The 19,284-nt window shown below is 53.1% G+C and overlaps 1 protein-coding gene across 2 annotated transcripts in view; it reads left to right on the top strand.

Annotated features, from left to right (window-relative positions):
* Positions 1-17,081, top strand: part of RASSF5 (Ras association domain family member 5) — a 72,907-nt gene extending 55,826 nt beyond the window's left edge. For both annotated transcript variants that reach the window (XM_070474564.1, XM_020896565.2), the window contains 4 exons: positions 10,665-10,775; positions 11,804-12,101; positions 12,916-13,031; positions 14,562-17,081. In XM_070474564.1, coding sequence (XP_070330665.1) covers positions 10,665-10,775; positions 11,804-12,101; positions 12,916-13,031; positions 14,562-14,714 — 678 coding nt within the window. In that variant the 3' untranslated portion in view covers positions 14,715-17,081. The remainder of the gene's footprint in view (positions 1-10,664; positions 10,776-11,803; positions 12,102-12,915; positions 13,032-14,561) is intronic.
* Positions 17,082-19,284: the final 2,203 nt, after the last annotated feature.

Raw genomic sequence — 19,284 nt, 5'->3', positions numbered from 1 at the left:
TTGTGGTTTTGATTTGCATTTCCCTAATGACTGGTGATGTCAAACATCTTTTCATCTGCTTACTGGTCATTTGTATATCTCCTTAAGAGAAGTATCTGTTCAAGTCCTTTGTCCATTTTAATGGGGCTGTTGTTTTTCTCTTGTGAATTATAGGGACTTTTTATATATTCTAGATCTTGATTCCCTTCTCAGACATATGATTTGCAATGGAATCCTCTTTAAATTGACTCTAAAAGAGCCAAGTCCAGTCTTTGACGGGACTGGAGTCTAGGCCGAGGTGTGGGGGACCACTCACTCACCCTGCCCCCCTGATTCACTCTGCAGTGCTCTAGTTCTGGGTCCTCTGGGAATACAGAGATGGAAATGGTACAATTCCTGGCGTTGGGATGCTCATGGTCTACTGACGGAGATAGGCTTAGACAACTCATGCTACTATGTAGAAGATGAAGCCAGTGCTGGAATAATTGGGGCATAAGCTACTGTTGTTGAAGAATCCACTAATCCTAGATAGAAGTGGAGGATTAAGGAAAGTATCTCAAAAGATATGTCAGTTCCAGGGGGGCAAATTCTCTCAGATGAAGAGGAAAACCTCTCGTCCTGAATGACCAAACTAAGACGTCAGGGAGACTGAGGGGAGACAGGGACCTAGAAGGAAACCCAGTGAGGAAAACTAACTGAAAAATAGACTTTCTTATGTCCTAGAACCTCCTGAGGGCACGAGAGAATGACCCAAGGGAAAACTCCTGTGGCCCCTGAAGCAGCGTGGGTGTCACCCTATTCTGCCTGGATTCACACTTTAGACCTCTGAGCTACAAAGAGGGGCCTGCTTCATGAAGGCCCAGAAGAGGGGAGAACAGGAACGGAAGGAGTTTGCATCATCTACCCTCAGATCTAGTGTGCAGGCATCTCCTCTGGTTTCTAGTTATTGTCCCAGGAGTGAATAGATAGTGCCGTGGAGCAGGACTCTGCTAGGCCCCGTAGACAATTCCGGAACCTTTCATTTCCCTAGATTTGTTTTTGGGGTTTTGTGTGTATGTGCACATGTGTATCATATTGCTTCTTGGTGTTTTATTCATTAAGCAAATATTTAATGGCCCCTCCGGTGTGCCAGGTGCTGTTCTAGGAACGGTGTCTGTGAACAAGGCCATCTCTGCCCTTACGAAGCTTCCATTCTGTGTCCAAGCTGCAGGGACGTGTGCTGATCTTGAGAGGAAGCCCACGCACCTGTGTCCAGGCCAGGCTCGGGGAGGGGCAGGCGCAGGGACTGTCCGGAACACCTCCAGGGTAGAGAATAAGGGCGCAGCTTTACAGAGGACAGAAGAACAAGCTGTGTCCTGCGGCCCACAGGAGACAGAGAAAGAGAGGGAGGGAGGCCCTCTAGGACTGAGAGGGGGTCCCAGGGGCTAGGGTTTGCCTAGGACTGTCCTGATTTTGCACTGAAAGTCCTGCATCCTGAGAAAACTCAGCCCCAAGCAAACTGGGACAGCTGGTCACCCTACCTGGGACTTGAGCTGAAGGCACCCCCTGCTTATCCAGGGGCCTGAAATATTTGAGGAGCCCACAAAAATATGTTAATTCCTTTTAAAATCAGGGAAAAAATGAACTTTTAAGTTGAAGGAAGTACTTTATGACATTAATGTATTGTCCTTAGACCAACTGTAACATATAATTTCCAATACCTTTTTATGGAGAAAGGGGCCTACAGCCCTGAAGAGGAAAGTAGATGCCCAGGAGTCATGATGTGGGCCAGGCTGAAAGGCCGGTCAGGGGTCCAGGGTCAGGGCACGAGGACTCCACGTGGGATCAGTCCCCGCAACCAAACTTCCCTTTGCCCTCCAGATGTATGACTACTGATCCTGCTGGTGGGTACCAAGGGTGGGTGCTGGCTGCCATTCACTGAGCACTTACTGTGTACTTGTATTGTGCTGAGCACTTCCAGATGTGCCATTTCAGTCCATCTCTGCAATAAATGTATAGGGAAGACCTGCTTATCTGCATTTCTCAGGCAAAGCAACCTGAGTCTCAGTGAGACTGACTCGCCCACGTTCACGGATGACCAAGGGCATGGCTGGCAGAGGCCAGCATGTGGCCAGATGTGCCAGCAACATGGCCCCCTCATTACTCTGAGGACTGCATGAGATTAGGACCGTGAACCCCGAGAATGCCTCACGAAGACCATGAGGCAGCTGCAGGCCTGAACTGAAATGCCTCAGCTCCCAGGCACAGGGCTCGCCCAGCCTCCTGCATGGGGCTCCTGCTTCCCCAGGTGGCCTGCTCCTGCCTGTAGACTGAGAGGGCCGTGTGAAAACAGGAGGGACGCCAGGATGGCTCCAGGACACGCTGGCAGCCCAGAGTCCACGGGCAGGACACCCCTACGCTCGGAGCTGGGCTGGGCTGCCTGGATTGCACCCAGGCTGGTCCCAGCGTGCACCATGCTTCTTCCGGTGTCCCCAGGAGGAGTGTCTCTGTCTTCCCTCCTCCGATAACCTGTGGGCTCCCAGCGCGGGAACCACACCCCATCAGTTTCATGTCCCAAGCCACCTTTTCGTCCCCAACCCACGAGCAATTCAGTCCGTCACTGTGGACTGACTGTCTCCACTGACCATCTGCTCCATATTTTGTCTTTGGTGACTTCAGTCTCTTTCTAGTTTCCTTCTCTCTGTTTTTTGGTTTTTTTTTTTTTAAATTGCTTCTCCTCTATATCCCCCCAAAGCAACTCAAATTCCACATGGTTCTGCTTGTTCTGCTTGTTAGGCTTCCTTAGTGGCTCAGAGGGTAAAGAGTCTGCCTGCAATGCAGGAGACCCAGGTTCGATCCCTGGGTTGGGAAGATCTCCTGGAGAAGGGAATGGCAACCCACTCCAGTATTCTTGCCTGGAGAATCCCATGGACAGCGAAGCCTGGCAGTCTACAGTCGTTGAGTCGCAAAGAGTCGGAGACTACTGAGCGACTTCACTTTCAATTTCTGCTTGTTCAGAATGCTCTATGTCCCAGCTGGCCCAGATGGTAAAGAATCTCCCTGCAGTGTGGGAGACCTAGGTGTGATCCTTGGGTTGGGAAGATCCCCTGGAGAAGGAACTGGCAACTCACTCCCGTATTCTTGCGTAGAGAATCCCATGGACAGTGGAGCCTGGCGGGCTATAGTGCATGGGGTCACAAAGACTCAGACACGACTGAGCGACTGACACATGCTTCCTTCTTGCCTTCCACTTTTGGGTATAACCCGTCAGGGACCATAGTTAGGAGTTTCTGGTTCTTTTATTTTGGAACACTGGACAGCTCCATAGAGGGACTTGTGAGAATCAACCCACTGCCGGGGTGGGGCTGGGAACCCAGCTCATCAGGACCCAGCAGGGGGCCCTGTGGTGAAGCCCCACCAGGCTTCCTCTTTCCCGTTTGATTTAGGCTATCACAAAGGGGCCAGTGAGCCTTGAATGTGATCTGAGCATCGAGCAGGGTGTTCTGAACCCAGCCCAGCCGGCAGATGCCTGCCCCTTTCCTTCAGAGGTTCCTTCTTAGGTCGAGCTGAGTGGAGACCCCAGGGTTGGGGTCAGGCCGGCTGTGGGCAGCAGACCGGAGCGGAAGGCGTCTATAGGTGGTCCTTCCCCTGCAGCGCTGCCAGAGGCTCTCTTCCCAGACAGAGGCTGGAGATGGTTTCTACCCAAGGGGCACAAGAATTGCTGCTGACAGATTTGCTAAGAGCTCAGAAAGAGGAAATGTGGCAAAGGCTTATGGTGACCAGCTTCCGGGAGAGTTTTTGTTTTGCTTTCTTGAACTGTGTGACTTCAGAAGGTGTGGACCTACTTTAACTTGGGCAGCGTGGGGTCTGGCAGACACATAGAGAAGCCAGCGGCAAGTAAGGAGCAAAGTCAAGTCATGGAGAAACGTCAGGCAGGTTCTGAGTGCGGCTGTAGACCCGTCATCACTACCACAGCTCAGACCGTCCAGCCCCAGAGCTCCTCCCAGAGGCCCCCAGCCCACACCCAGTTCTCCGCAGCAGAAGAGGAAGCAGTGATGAAAGAAACCACCCTGTCCCACCTTCTGTGTAAAATCTTAGCGTTGCAGAGGGGCCTTAGAGCTTCTCTGGTCTGGCTTCATGATCTCACAGATGAGGAAACTGAGGCCCTGGGAGGGGAAGTGACTCACCAGAGGTCACAGGTCATTTGATGGTCTTGTGTTCATCCTCAGCGAGAAACTCCCAAGAGGTGACAGCTTCCCACCAAAGCCCGCAACCCCACACAGCCCACACCTTTTCGCGGCACAGGTCAGTGGGAGGCGCTCCTGGACCTGGCTGGTGTCCATGCCGGGCTGAGTACCACTTAGCTAGTCCACTCTTTCCCTGCCGCTCAATCAGCAGGTATTTATTTATCTGTCACATCCTTGGAGGTCAGCCTAGTTCTCCACCGAGCTCTTGCAGGGGCTGCAAAAGAAGAATAATTGTCAAGATGTCACATCTGACTCCCTCCAGGGAGCGTCTAACTGGAGAGTTGGGATTAACACATGTGGAACAATAATTAAACAATAAAAGGTAGTGCATAATTAGATGCTGAAGTAGCCATACAGGCTGTGAAGGCACCTCCACAGGCTCTTGGAGTGGTGGAGGTAACGTTAGCAGGCAGATGCAGAGGTCCATGGCATGTGGGGCTTTGCAGGTTTGCTACGACAGGAATCTGAGGCTTTGAGGTCACGGGGATGGTGTCTGGGAGTATCTCTGAGCCAGTGGTGAGTGCGCCTGCACCTTTCCTCAGCCAATTTGCTACCTCCTCGTGAGGGAAGGGTGGAGAGAGAGAACTCCAGTAAAGTGAAAAGTTACCAAAGGCCCATCCACTGGTGTTGGGAGGAAACACACCGCAAACACCTGCTTCTCATACAACCATGCTATCAGGAGAAAGGTGGGGACCAGTACAAACCTGTACGTGCCTTTCTCCATTGGGGAATTGAAGTGTCAGGGGTCTAAGAGATGAGGGGAGCAGAGAACGAGGAGATCGCAGCGGGCCCGAGAGGCGTCCTACACAGAGAAGATGCAGCTAGGGGAGATGGGGACTGTGTATTCCAGGCGGAGGGACCACACAGACAGCAGACTAGAACAGAGGTGGCAAGCTATTGTCCATGGGCCAGAATCCACAAACAAAGTTTTATTGAAACTACACTCATTCTGTGATCACTGTCTGCTATCATGGCAGAGGTGAGTCGCAGCAGAGACTAGATAGACCGCAGAGCCTGAAATATTTGCTGCCTGGCCCTTTACAGAAAATTTGCTAAGCACTAGTGTAGAGAAAGGAATGAACAAACCCTCTGGCACGTGGGCCATTCCAAAGGGAGTGCTCCAGGAAAGAAATGAGATTGGCTCACGGAGGTGGGACTTTGTATGCCTGGAGTAATAGCGCGCATGTCTTTGGACGGGTTCAATCATTTCCAGGATGCCCCCTATTTCATTTGGCTTTACCTTCACTTCAGTCGTATGAGGCAATAAATGATTTACAGAGATGAGGAAGCTAAGGCTTAAAGACACGATCCAGCTCTCTCAGAATCGCTTTGTTAGCAGTGGGAGTCAGAATGTGAACACAGGCTTGTGCTCATCCTGTAGGTGTTGCCAGGCTGGAACTCAGCTCTGGGATTCCACGGTGGAGAAGACGTTCTTCTCTCACAGAACTCAGTCTAGCTTGCAATGCAAGACTCACGGCACTGTACTTCCCAGCGGAAAGTGAGACTGTTGCTCCCCACATAGGAACGGGGCCCTTGCAGGTTCTCGAGCGGACATTTATGATCGGTTTTGTGCGCTGGGCCGCCTGCAGAGAAGAGGCCTCAGGGCGGTGTGTCCCATCAGGGAGCTTCAGTCTGGCTGGAAAGGAAAGCCACGCTGGGTGGTCTACTCGGAGGAAGGAGATGGAAGGAGATGGGATCCAAGTGCAGGACAGTGCAGTGTTAGCTTTGGATGCGGGTTAGCTTTAAACTTCCTGCGGCTCTGTTTCCTCATCTGTGAAATGAGCATGATAATTGTACATTTCTCATAAACTTCTGGTGGGAGTGAAGTCGGCCAACAGTACAGGCTAAGTGAGAAGAACAGTACTTGCACAGGACCAGCCAGTAAATAACGGTAAGGCATCACTGTTAGCATTCAGGGCTGAGATGATCAGAGAGGCCTTGACTAAGGGACTTCAGACAGACAGGGGTCAGATGGGGAAAGCAGTGTGCAAGAAGAGGCTGATGAGTTTAAAAACAGGGAAAGTGAAATTTCTGGCAAAAAATGTAGTTTGTGTGATTTAGGTCCAGAAAAAAAAAGGGGGACCCTGAATGTCTCTGACGGCTCCAGCACATTCTCCTCAGCCCACTCCTCACTCTGGGGGTGCCCCTTGTTGCTGGGGCTTTGTGGGGTTCCCTGTGCTCAGGGGGAGACTTCAAGCCACCAGCTTCACTCAGAGTCTTTTCAGCTCACGGGGTCACTTCCCAGTGACCCAAAGTAAGACTTTATATCATTAACTGAAATGCAAGATTAGCCAGTGTTTGGGTTTTTTCTTAAAGTAAAATTCAGCTTGGGGTAAATCTGCTCTGAGATGGGCCCCAGACCACCAGAGGCTGGTCCTCTCTTTTTTTGGTGTAATGGGTACTTAAACTGAAAATTTGAGGATCACTGTTTCAGGACGTGTCTCTACTCTGAGGCCTAGCACCCAGCCTCTTCACCTGGCTGTACCCCAGTAACCCTGAGAGTTAAGAGAGGACACCGCCCTTTCCATGGCTTAGGACCTAGGAACACAAATCTGCTTTCACCAGTGCCCTGGATGTGCTGAATGCATTAGGAACAGCTCAACCATCTGCCACCCACGCCAGGAGCTTAATCAGAGCATCCATGCCAGAGACACCGAAACACGTCAGCCTCCTAGGAGAGACGCCTCCCGGGGCAATGCCTGTATCTTTAAAACCATAATAGAGTCGATTTCCCATTCTATCTCCATCTTGGGCCACCCCTGGAAACAAAACCATCTGTCTGGTTTCTAGCTTTGTAGCCATAGATGGAGGCAAATCTTTCACTTTGAGGACCTGAGAATTCAGCAGGTGAATAGAGAGTGGGGTCTTTGACTTACCCTCTGAAGACTGCAGACACTGGATATTGCCTTCTTGGTAAACCCCGGGGGCAGTGGATATCTGTGGGTGCCAAAGTGTTAACCCTGCAACTGGATGGGGACCCTGCAGGCCTGAAATTGCCTGGGAGTTCTTCTCCAACACTGCTGCCCGCTAGCATCCCCGGGAGATTTTTTAAATCCTTCTGCCCAGGCTGCACCCCAGGTCACTGAAAGCAGAACCTCCAAGAGGGAGCCCAGGTGTTGTGTTTCTGAGGCTCCCCCGGAGGAGTCCCCGTGCAGCCAAGTTTAAGAAGCACTGGTCTAGACTTTCTGCCCTCTCTGGAATGGGGAAGGGGAGCGGACAGTCCTGGCGGTGGCTGGCTGGCTGGCTGCTTCGGGAGCTGATTCATTCAGTCCATGGGTTAGATCTTGTCTGCCAGCTCTGGGGTGGGCAGCAGCCTGGGGGTGCTGCCGTCTGATTGTGGGAGATTGAGCGTGCTGGCCAGACAGGGCTCCTGGCACTCCTGGCCGGGGCGGGAAGCAGGACGGCTGTCTTCTGCGTCAGTCCTGCAGAGGGTGCCCACAGCCACTTGCGTCACTTCCCCAGGTTTGTGGTGGGAAGCTGGGGCTAGATGGGTTATCTGCTGACGGGAAAGAGAACAGGAAGGAAAATCTTTAGGTTAAGGCCGCTCTGACTCTTACTGTTCAAAAACAGGCTGGAATACTCGCCTTTGAAAGCCATGATGTAGCTGCCCTTTCTAACTGGGAAATGGCTGTAGCTCATTTAGAAACCACGAGAGATCTTCCAGGAGCTTCTAGAGTTTTCTCTCCATCACTTAACTCTTTATTGTAGAGGAGCCTGAGAAGGCTGTTAAGCCCTAAGGAGCAAGAGCCTGCATGTTTCATAGCTGAACGGAGTGGAGCGTGTGTAATAATAACTGGATGCTGGCCTTTCTGACTGGAAGCTCCCAGCGGGCAGCAGGCACACCTGGTCCCATAGAGAGGTGCCCAGCGGGTTGGGGGCTGGGGTGAGGTCTCCAGGAACTAAGCGGGGAGGGACAAGGAATGAGATGCTTCACTGTGAGGGTCCCGGGGGAGCAAGTCGACAGCGAATGAAGACGGATGTACAGCTGACACCAGCTGCTGCTCCGCTCCAACAGAAGGGAGTCGCCGGGGACTACTCCTCCTGGATGGTCCTCAGTGGACTCAGGGTCCTGTCCCAGGGGTCTGAGTGGCCACATAGGAGACGGGTGAGCCCTTTTCTGGAATCCTGGTGCCTCCCACCGGGAGACGGGAGTCCCTCCTTGACATCTTCACAGGTGACACGGTGGCCCCAGGTCCTGAGGTTTCTGGGGACCCACCAGACACACCTTAGATGAACATCTCACAGGTCAGTAATGTATCGGTCTTGGTGAGGAGGCTGCTCGTCCAAGCCTCGGGGCATGGAATTTCCATGATCACCATGGGGGCGGCAGATGAGGGCTGTCCTGGGGTGAGCACACGGTGAGAAGAGCATCATCGGGAAGACTTGACGGACTGGGTAACGGGCCCACGCAGACGCTTACTAGCAGTGGGACCACACACGTGTTTCTCAACCTGTCTGAGCGTCTGTCTGTAACCTGTAAAGTAGGAAGAGCACATTGAGTGTGTAAGAGATTGTGTGTGGACGTACAGTGCTCTTCTGACCAGTGCTCTTCTGTTCCAGAGAGGAACAGACAGGCCCGCAGAAGATGCTGTGATGGAAAAAGGGTGTCAGTGCATCTCCCTGCGGAGGCCTGGGTGTGGGAGCCACACCAGCCCCCCTCGGCAGCCCAAGCTTGACGTCTCACTGGCCCTGTGGAGCTGGAAAGTGAGAGGAGGAAGTGAAGGAGTCCTGCCAAGTGTGACTGGTCTCCCACGGGCTGGTGAGACGGGCAGCTCTGCCCCTGGAACCCGGCGTGTTCAGCTGGGTGATGCTGTGATGGCAGCATGGCTGTGAAATTCCCCAGCCAAAGCAGACAGACGCCAGCAGGTTGGTGCTGCGTGATGGCAGCCGGGAGGAAATGATCGCCCTCTGGGCCTCGGTTTCCTCATTTGCCAAAGGAGAATCCTGACCCGCCATGGGGTCCACTGGATTTCTGAGATGGACAAATTCTAAGCCGATTTTGACCGACCTGTTTATTCCTGCAGACTGGCTCCCACACGCTCAGCCTCACGGGAAGAGCGTGAAGACACAGCCGGAAGTGGGGGTGGCAGTGGACTCGAGAGAAAGTCGGGGAACTGACAGACGGATAGAGTTGCTCAGACCCCAGAATGCTCACCTGGACTGTCTCCGCAGTGTGAAGGACACTGACCTTCTCTTCCTCAGCTTCATTCTTCCTGGAGGGGGTCTGGGGCAGGGAGTGCAGTCAGAAGAATCCGTTGTGGTATTGTGGGAAGAATGCAGCAGAACAGACGAGTCCCTTTAGCTCTGCAGATTGTAGGGCTGGAGGCACGCTCCTGACCTCTTGGGCTTGGTTGTCTCACCCATAAAATGTGGGTGAACTCGATCTCGCAGTTTGGTTCTGAGGACTAATTGAGACAATGCATAGCAAGCACTTGGCACAGAGGAGGCTCTCAGTAACCCAGGCCAGCCCTGTGCCCCGGCGGAGAGTCATCCCCTCGGCTCTCAGAGAAGGCTGCAGCCCCCTGCTCCCACCAGGCGTGCCTTCGTTTGAAAGATACGTGTGTGTGTGTGAATATGTGCATATGTGTGTATGTATTGTGTATGTGTGTGTGCATGTGTGTATGTGTGTATATGTACGTGTGTGTGTGTGTGTGTGCGCATTTGTATATTAGTCACTCAGTCGTGTCTGACTCTTTGCAACCCCATGGATTGTAGCCCACCAGGCTCCTCTGTCCCTGGGATTTCCCGGGCAAGAATACTTGAGTGGGTTGCCATTTCCTTCTCCAGCAGATCTTCCCAACTCAGGGATCAAACCCGGGTCTCCTGCATTGCAGGCAGACTCTTTACTGTCTGAGCCACAGGGAAGCCCATATATGTACTTGTGTGCAAAGCCCTGGGGCCTGGGGCCTGAGCTGATGTCCGTATGCCCTTGGCCCCCTCAGCCTGGGAGAGCTGCCGTCACCCCCTTCAGCATACGCTGGGACCACGTGTGCATGCCTCTCTCCAGCTGTATTGTTACTTCCTTGAGGAGACGACCATGGCTTGCATTTCTTTGCATCTCCCATAGCATCTGAATGCATCTTTCCTTAGCAGCCCTCAATGAGAAAAACAGCTTTGCCGATTCAGGAGATTCATACCCCCACCGCCTGGGTGCCAGGCCCTTTCACATCGGTCTTGCAACAAGCCTGAAGGGTGGGTATTGCCCCCATTTCACAGGCAAGGAGATTGGCACCAAGAAAGATTTCAGCCACTTCCTCGGGGTAGCCGGCCAGACAGTTATCACAGCTGCCATTTGACCTCCGATTGTTCTCAGCCTGAGTCCATCCCGTTCACTGGATGGTACTGGTGCTCACTTACTCTTGGTTGGAGAGGCCTTTGGGCGGAAGTGGTCACTCCCTTTTTCATCCTGAGAAGCGTGTGTGATGCACGTGTCCACCCTCACGTCTGTGTCTCTTCCAGAATGACTGTAAGCCTCCTGAGGAGCCTCCACGCCCGCCCACTCTACAGGAGATCAAGCAGAAGATTGAGAGCTACAACGCCCGGGAGAAGGACTGCCTGGGCATGAAGCTGGTGAGCATCCGCCCCGCTCCCCGCCCCTGCACCCCCCCACTCACAGCCCCTTCCGCTTTGGCTCCCCTCTTCCCCCTCGGAATCCTGGGGCTCCCCTCCCCGGGAGGGCGCTCCCCTCTCTGGGTCTCTGGAGCCTCTGGGCTTATGTGAGGCCACGAACCTGGGCTGCCCGTGCTCTGGGGAAACAGATTGGGCTATAGAATGAGACCCAGATCGCGTCTCTGGCTCTTTAAATTGAAGCTTTGGGAAACCTTAACCTCTCTGAGCCTCGGTATAAAATGGAGACATTAGTGCCCATGTGTCAAAGCACCCGTAGGCATTAAATGATACGCAGGTGATAGGGGCCCAGGAAGCCCTAGGCAAGGGGAGCAGGCAGCCCTCCTCCCCTTCTTGGTCCTCACAGCCTGTGCCTGGGGCAGCCTGTCTGACTGCAGGGCTAGGAGAGAAGGCGCCAGCTTCGTGCTGGTTCAGAAAGGCCGTCTTCAGGGGAGACGCTGGAGGAGCCCTGCCCCCTGCTGGTGTTTGCTGGCAACTGGCTCTTTGGGGGCGTCAGCCGGATGGACGCCAGAAAAATCCAGTTGCAGAGGGACTGGGGTTTAAGTCTCAAGGGTTTTAGAGAGGGATGGAGGAGGAAATTCAGTGCCCTGGTTCTCCGAGGATCTTATCACAGAGCCTGCCTGCTCCTCCTTGGTTTGGAGGGGACGACCAGAGAGGCCACTCCAGACCCTGCCTCTTGGCCTGGGGACTCAGCAGAGGCAATCGCCCCGTCTGCCCGGTGGCAGGGCATTTGGGGCAGGCAGCATGAGCCCCTTGGGAAGGGAAGCCGCAGCAGTAGCCTGGTCCTGCGGGCCTTCTCCTGCCGCTGCCCTGCTAGCATCCCCAGGTCAGCAGAGGCAGGAGGGATCTCAGGGAGGCGGGTGGTGCGGGTGTGGCTGGGATGGCACTGCGTCAGGACCGGCCGCTGCAGTGGCGGGTGGGCGATCCGGCGAGACAGGCCGGCGCTAACCGCGCCCAACCTGCGCCCGCAGAGCGAGGACGGCAGCTACACGGGCTTCATCAAGGTGCACCTGAAGCTGCGGAGGCCGGTCACGGTGCCCGCCGGGATCCGGCCCCAGTCCATCTACGACGCCATCAAGGACGTGGACCCCGCGGCCACCACAGACAAGCGCACGTCCTTCTACCTGCCGCTCGACGCCGTCAAGCAGCTGCACATCAGCAGCTCCACCACGGTCAGCGAGGTCATCCAAGGGCTGCTCAAGAAGTTCATGGTCGTGGACAATCCCCAGAAGTTCGCGCTCTTTAAGCGGATGCACAAGGATGGGCAGGGTAGGAGAGAGCGCGCGCCCCCCAGAAACAACCCTTCCCGCCTCTGGCTGGGCGAGCCCGGTCACACTTAGGGGGAGGGGTGGGCGTCTCGTGGCGCCGGAGCCCAGCCTCCCGCGTGGCATCAAGTCTGCTGCCCACCCACCGTGCCCCTCCCTTCACACGTGGCTGCAGGAAACCCACCCCTGGGCGTTCACTTCCTAATCTGGGGAATGGGACCACTCCCTCGAACCCTTGGGGTGATGACGTGAGTGGAAACAGGCTTCCCACCCTAGCAGACACCAAAGGTACTGGTTGTTACCCTTTGTTCCCGCCAGGCACGTTTCGTTAGGTTGAAAGCATGGCTAGAAACACCCCTGCATCCCAATCGGTCCCAGCCATCCTGAGCCCCTGCCCTTTCACTCCAAGGCGAGTCTAGCCCCCTCTCTTGGTCTGCAGTGCTCTTTGTGTGTGTGTGTGTGTGGTTTTTTGAGTTTATTTGTCTTACTGTTATTTTGAACCTACATCAGTTAAGAATTTTTCCTTCCTCTAGGAAGAAAAATAGTTCTCTTTGTAGACTGAGTAGTTTTTTTTTTTAATTTAAATTTATTTATTTTAATTGGAGGCTAATTACTTTACAATATTGTGGTGGTTTTTGCCATACGCTGACATGAATCAGCCATGGGCACACATGTGTTCCCCATCCTGAACCCCCTCCCACCTCCCTCCCCATCCCATCTCTCAGGGTCATCCCAGTGCACCAGCCCCGAGCACCCTGTCTCATGCATCAAACCTGGGCTGGCAATCTGTTTCACATATGATAATATACATGTTGCAGTGCTGTTCCAGAAACTCTCCATCGCTGACTGCCCCCTCTACCTGCGCTTACTTGCCGGGCCTGACACGGACGTCCTCAGCTTCGTGCTGAAGGAGAACGAAACTGGAGAGGTGGAGGTAGGTCTGGGTGCCTCCGCCTGCTGCACAGACCCAGCTTGCCGGGTAGGTGCGGTCCTCACCCCCCAGCGCGGCTGCTGAGCTGGGGCGAGTGTGGCCCAAGGTCAGCACTGAAGTCAGGATTTAAGCGCTCTGGGGGAGCAGGTCAGGGCCTGTGTCTGGCAAGGCCTGTGGAAAGACAGCATTCCATGTGCCTATTTCTGAACACTCAGGGAGGGGTGCTGAGAACCTCCCTGTCTTCCACCCTGCGTTTTGCTCCTGAGGATGTCCTGAGGCTCAGCAAGCGCCAACTCTGGGCTCCCCCCGGGCATGGGTATTGTTGAGTCAGTTGTCTCTCCCTAGTTCTTGAAAACGGACCTCGCTGCCCCACGGGAAGCGCCTGGCCTGCAGTGTGGGGTGGGGTGAACCCAGCAGTTGCTCCCGTCCCGGGGTGCCTGGGGTCGCAGCAGGCGCATCTCGCAGTTTGTCACACCGCCCCCAGTGCAGGCCTGGGGTTTGCAGAAACAGTCTTGGGAGCCACTGTGGAAATTTGGGGTATCTAGGCCTGTCTTTTTCCCGCCTCCTCCAGGAAGCTCTGCTCTCCCTCCTTTTGATAGACTGGGAGGTTCTGTTGGGACAGAGTGTCCCACAGAAACTGTTTGAACGTTGCTGGCCCCATAGGAACCTCACAGGCCTGGCGTTTAGAGGCCTGGCTTCTCATCCAAGTTTTGCGGCTGTAAGCTCTGTGATCGTGGTTCCCTCCGTGGACTTCAGTTTTCTGATTTCCCCAATGTGGGGGTTAAACCAGATAAACCTTAATGTTCCTTTGTGCTCAACGAGCTTGGGAGTCCAAGTCCCTGACCCCTGGGGGGCCTCAGTCCCAGGGTCAGCCGGGAGAGGCCGGACTTGCCTGCTGTCCTGAGAGACCAGGTCCCACCGGCCAGGCCCAGCCCACCAGGCCCTGCAGAGCTGTGCAAGTGACTCATTTCATTATCTGCGCTGCCAGCCGCGGGAGGTGGACACCCTAATTCCACAGCAGATGAGGAAACAGCTGAGAAGGGTGGAGTTCTGTGCTCAGGGTCGCATGGCAGGGCCAGGCTGACGCCCAGTCTCCTGAGTCCAAGCCCAGCTCTCCTCCAGATGTCACTCCGGGGGCTGCAAGCTGGGGGACCCATTGCTGGTCAGCCCCAAAGCAGGCAGCTCCAGGTGGTCACCAGGGTCTCAGGGAGCTCCAGCATCACGGTTAGGATCTCAGCTGCTACTGAGAAATTTAAGATTTTTGATTCTCCAATAAATATGGTTTCAGTCAATAAAATACGGCATAAACCTATCAAAATAGGGCTTATGGTCTAACTCTTGGCCACGAGATGCCAGGATTTGAAATCCTGTTGCTGATACAGCATGGAGACCTCAAGCTGTGTTCATCACACCTGCCTATTCCGTAGCAAGTGGTGTGAAGGGGGAGCTGGCAGGGCCCCTCCGTCATGCGATGTCTAACCTGTCTCCTGTCTCCTGTTCTTTCTCTTCCCCAATCTCCCTCTTGCCACCCAGTGGGACGCCTTCTCCATCCCTGAGCTCCAGAACTTCCTAACAATCCTGGAGAAAGAGGAGCAGGACAAAGTCCAACAAGTGCAGAAGAAGTACAACAAGTTTAGGCAGAAACTGGAGGAAGCCTTAAGAAAATCCCAGGGCAAACCTGCCTAGCCAGTCCGGCCTCTCCTTCTCCTGAAAGCCCGCGGATTTAATTTTTATTATTAATTATTATTTTGCAACAGACACTTTCTCAGGACATGTCTGGTGGGTGCATCTGTGCCCGCCCATCAGCTCCGGATGTGGCATGACGCCTCTGGCGGCCGCATGTGCATGCAGGCATGGGGCCTGCCCGCTGCCATCTGTGCCTCTGCACACCGCCCCAGAGCAGCGCGCGCGCGCGTAAGACCGGCCGCCTCGTCTCGCCATCTGCAAGCCTTCCGCAGACCAAATAGCTGCCTCTCCCTACACCAGCTGGCAAAGGAAAGAAAAGGGGTTTAGAGACATGTGTTCTTTCTCTGGCCTTTAGTCTTCTTCAATTTGTTTCTTATTTGCCATCCACAGTTCCTTTATTTATGAGTCCAGAACTGTAGCATATTCCTTTAGCAGGTCTGAGCTAAGCCCCTGAAACAGGACAATGCTCATAGAATTGTCCCGGGACTTCCCTTGTGATCCAGTGGCTAAGACTCCGAGCTCCCAATGCACAGGGCCCAGGTTCGATCCCCAGTCGGGGAACTAGATCCCACATGCCTCAACTAAAACATCCCGCGTGCTACAACTAAGACCCTGTGCAGTCAAATAAATAAATATTTTTTTAAAAAAAGAATTTTCCCCCACCATCCTCAGGTGCCCGTTGCTCACGGGTAAGGGATGGTCATAAAGCTTCTGGCCCCAGAGGCTCAGGTCAGAAGCACCAAAGCTGAGGCTGCCTGAGCTATTTCCAGAGAAGCTGCAGCTGCCCTGGCCCTGATGGCCCAAGAGTCTGTACACGTGTAAACCCAAAGGCATTTATATCTGTGTGTGTGTGGTCTTCAGCCACATCTTCCTCAACTCTGTTTTTAAGTTGCAATTTTGACTTTAATGTTGCCCTCATCCTCACCGTTTCCACTAAGGGGAAACCAGCCATTTAACTATTTTTAAAGTCTCCTGCTGAGTGCGCAATTCAGACAGTCGAAGCCAAAACGTGTTGCAGGTAAACGAGTCCAGGCTGTCTTCAGGCCTCCCCAACTAGTGGCCACGGGCCTGGCTGCCTCGGTTCCCCTTCGGCCTCCAGGACCGCCTCCCCCCTCCCTCTGGACTCTGGGATCTCCAGGTGCTGCCGGAGGAGCTGCCTTGATTACGGAGGGGGGCCCCCCCAACTCAGCCGACTTGGGACTCCTTCGTGGTCTGAAGCACTGTCCGCCGTGGGGCTGGCCTCCTGCTGACCTCGTGCCTTTTTGTTTTCAGAGAGGGTCAGGAACCCCGGCCTTTGCTTGAGGCTCTGCTGCTGGCTTGCTCCTGCCAGGAAGTGGAGCACGGCTGTGTGAGAGACAAGGACAGGGGAGCCTGCCCCCCAAGCACGGGGTGAGGGTCTCAGAGCTTCTGCGCGTCTAAGGTCCTGGGCCCTGACTTCTTAGAAGTGAGGTCAAACCGCCTGGACAGGGCGGATCAGATTCACCCTGTCGGATTCCCGACGTCTGCATCTGTACTGGCTCCTTGCTTAGGGTCAAACTTAAAACCAGCCAAGCAATTCAAGCCAGGAACCAGGACTGCAGAGACACTCCAGGGCAGAGGGAGGACTTGAACTTTCAAAGCGGGGCCGGTTTTCCAATCCTGCCTCTAAGAGACCCATGTCTTCTCTGTTCTCTGCCTTCTCAAGTCCTTGGGTCAGTTCAAGCCCATGCTTCTTTGTGTAGCCGCACAAGTTCCCTCCCTGAGTCCACCTCACCCCTGATCCTAGAAGGAATGCAGAACCTTCATCATGCAAACTTCTTGGTCTTCAGAGCTGCAAAAACAGGATGAGCTAAGCAGCTCAAAAAGATGTTTTCCATCATAAAAACCCCCATTATCTGCCATCTCCTGCTCAGCCTTATCACTTCCCTCCCTTAAAATCCCCTCCCTGCTGCAGGCGGGCGCAGCGCCCTCTCCTCCACGCTGCATGTCTGTAATACGACAGAAGGCACGCTGCTGCAACCGCTGTGAATGCTGCTGAGACCCCCCTCAGAAGGGGTGGCCGTTTTATTTTTGAGAAGATAAAGAAGTCCTGTACATATATACATAAAGGCATATAGCTATATATAAAGATATGGGGTGTTTATGAAATAAGAAAACTGGGAAAATTCAGACCTTATCGAAAGCACAGTTAGACCAGGGACCCGGGCTGGGGTCCGAGCCTCGGAAACAGCAGTGAGTAGTGAATGCCCCTTCCTGCCCAGGGCGGGTGTGACTGCTGGAGTGCCTTCTGCCGTTGTGTTGTCCAATGTGTGTTCTGAGGCTTTCTTTTGAAATGTCTTTCTTATATGGGTTTAAAAAAAAAGTAATAAAAGCTTGTTGCAAAAACGATTCAGGCGAGAGATGCGTTCCTTGAACCTCCCCCTCTCCGGGAAATCTGGGAAATCTCTTGGAAATGGTGGAGCCGGGAGAGGGGTGGGGCCAGAGGAACGCCCACACTTCAAGGCCAAGTCAGATTTTCTTTTGCCAACAGACAGAGGCATGAAGGCATCCTGAGAACATCTTCCAGAGGCACGGGCTGGAGGCGCTGCCACGGTGACGGGTTATTCTCCGTCCCCACAGACAGGAAAGCAGAGGGACTCACTACAGAAAGAGCACTTTGAGGAGGGGTGGGGGGAGGTGATTCTCTGGAGCTAAGGATGATTAAACACCAGAACAGGCTACTGAGTTAAGCAATGATTCTTCTATTTCTGGAATTATTTTAAAATCGGATAGGAAGGAGTCTTTGAACGTTTGCGATCATCTCACCCGGAGGAAAGGGCTAGATGACTAAGACAGTCCTTTCACCTTAGCTCTGATGTCCATCAAAGGAATATCTCAGTAATCGTGGTGATAACCATATAAAAGTCATTAAAAAGGAATTCTCGCCTGCCTTCCAGTATTGATCACACACAGTGCAATCAATGAGGGCCCTCAGTTCATCCAGTCTACCCCTGACCTCCCTCTAGGAGAGCACCCCTGTCCAAGAGACATTCTTAAAAGTGTCCAGGAATGGGATACAGCTGTAATGTTTGCTCGCTCCAAGAGGTATATCTTTCAATAATTTTGCCAAAACCCAGAAATGAACCAGTTTTTGCATTTCACTGAAACTCATTTGGTTACAATGTGCGATTAAGTTCAAAGCTGCACATTTGACCGTGATGTAGATTATTTGGCTTAGCACATAGAAAAAGGAATCCCTTGCACAGCCTAACACGCCCTTGCCTCCTCCCATGAACCTATGGTATTCATGAGGAGAAAAGGGAAGATGAATCAATGCAAAATGTGTCACCATTACTGGAAAAACCATCTGAAGCACGTCTTGACAGCACTGTGTCACGGCAGAATTCTGGGTCAAACCTGAAGCGTGGATGTTCATTGCAGACCTAGCCTCACCATTCACTGGCTTGTGTCTTTAGGAAGGGTAAGCAAGGCAGGACACAACTCTGAGCCTCCAGTCCCTCCAAGGTTGTGCTAAACAAATTATGTCTGTGAAAGAACTGTATAAAGCACTGTGTGTTTTCTTGGGAGAAGGAAATGACCCACTCCAGGACTCTTGCCTGGAGAATCTTATGGACAGAGAAGCCTGGCGGGCTTCAGTCCATGGGGTCGCAAGAGACGGACACGACTGAGCGACCAAACCACCACCTCGTGTTTTCTATGTGTCATCTGCACTGATTATGAGGACCGTATCTCACGACTACTCTATCGCCCTCAGATCAAACCGTGCGTGTCCAAGGGCTCTGCTGTAACAGAATCTTGTTTGGGGTCAATTTCTAGAAACCTCTTTCTCAGTTTCATGTGCTCATGTTAACACAGCAGGTCAGTACAGTGATGCAGTTTACTCACAGCGAGTCAGCAGTGAAAAGGCCGATCATTCAGAGCCTCCTAACAAAAGGCAAGGGACCTCACACACATTTTTATATTCATCCTTTTCTTATTCAAGCCCCAGGTGGGGAATTTGTGAATATTGTGGGTATTTTCAAGTCTTTATCTTGGTTTAAAAAAAAACCAAGATGAGCAAGTAAAAAAGTAAACCGAAGTGTAATTTTATTTTTTTGACGGTAAACAGCAGATAACTCTGCAGTGATTTGGTTCAGCCCTTCTCCTCCCTATCGCACAAGGAGGCCTCTGGTGCAGAAATGACTGCCCCAGACTGAGCAGGGACCATAGCCGGGGTCTGAATCTTTTCACATGATCCGGCTGAACTGAACAAAAGGCACGGATAACCTCTCTTAGGAAAACGGTCACACAGAATCTTACGCACTATTTCAGAGAACTCCGTGGGCCCTCTGAAGACCTTGTCCATGAGCCCCAGGTAAGAAGTTTGAGGGTAAAGAAAGCATTAGTTGGTTAAGACTCTTCACTGTAGCAAAGTCATCTAACCTGTAGCCACATCACAACTTACAGCTGTTAGTGGCAGTTGTCAACGCTGAGGAAAAATTACTGTTGTACAGAAACCCATGTCCTAATGTGCTTTCTTTGTTTATTTCTGGTCTAGCCTAAACTTTGCTCAAGGCAGAGATAACCGTTCCTTCTTCTGAATGATGACAAA

Source organism: Odocoileus virginianus, chromosome 11 (genome assembly GCF_023699985.2).
Source record: "Odocoileus virginianus isolate 20LAN1187 ecotype Illinois chromosome 11, Ovbor_1.2, whole genome shotgun sequence".
Lineage (NCBI taxonomy): Eukaryota > Metazoa > Chordata > Mammalia > Artiodactyla > Cervidae > Odocoileus > Odocoileus virginianus.
Note: the sequence above shows the minus strand (reverse complement) of the source record. Positions and strands in the feature narration are given on the sequence as shown.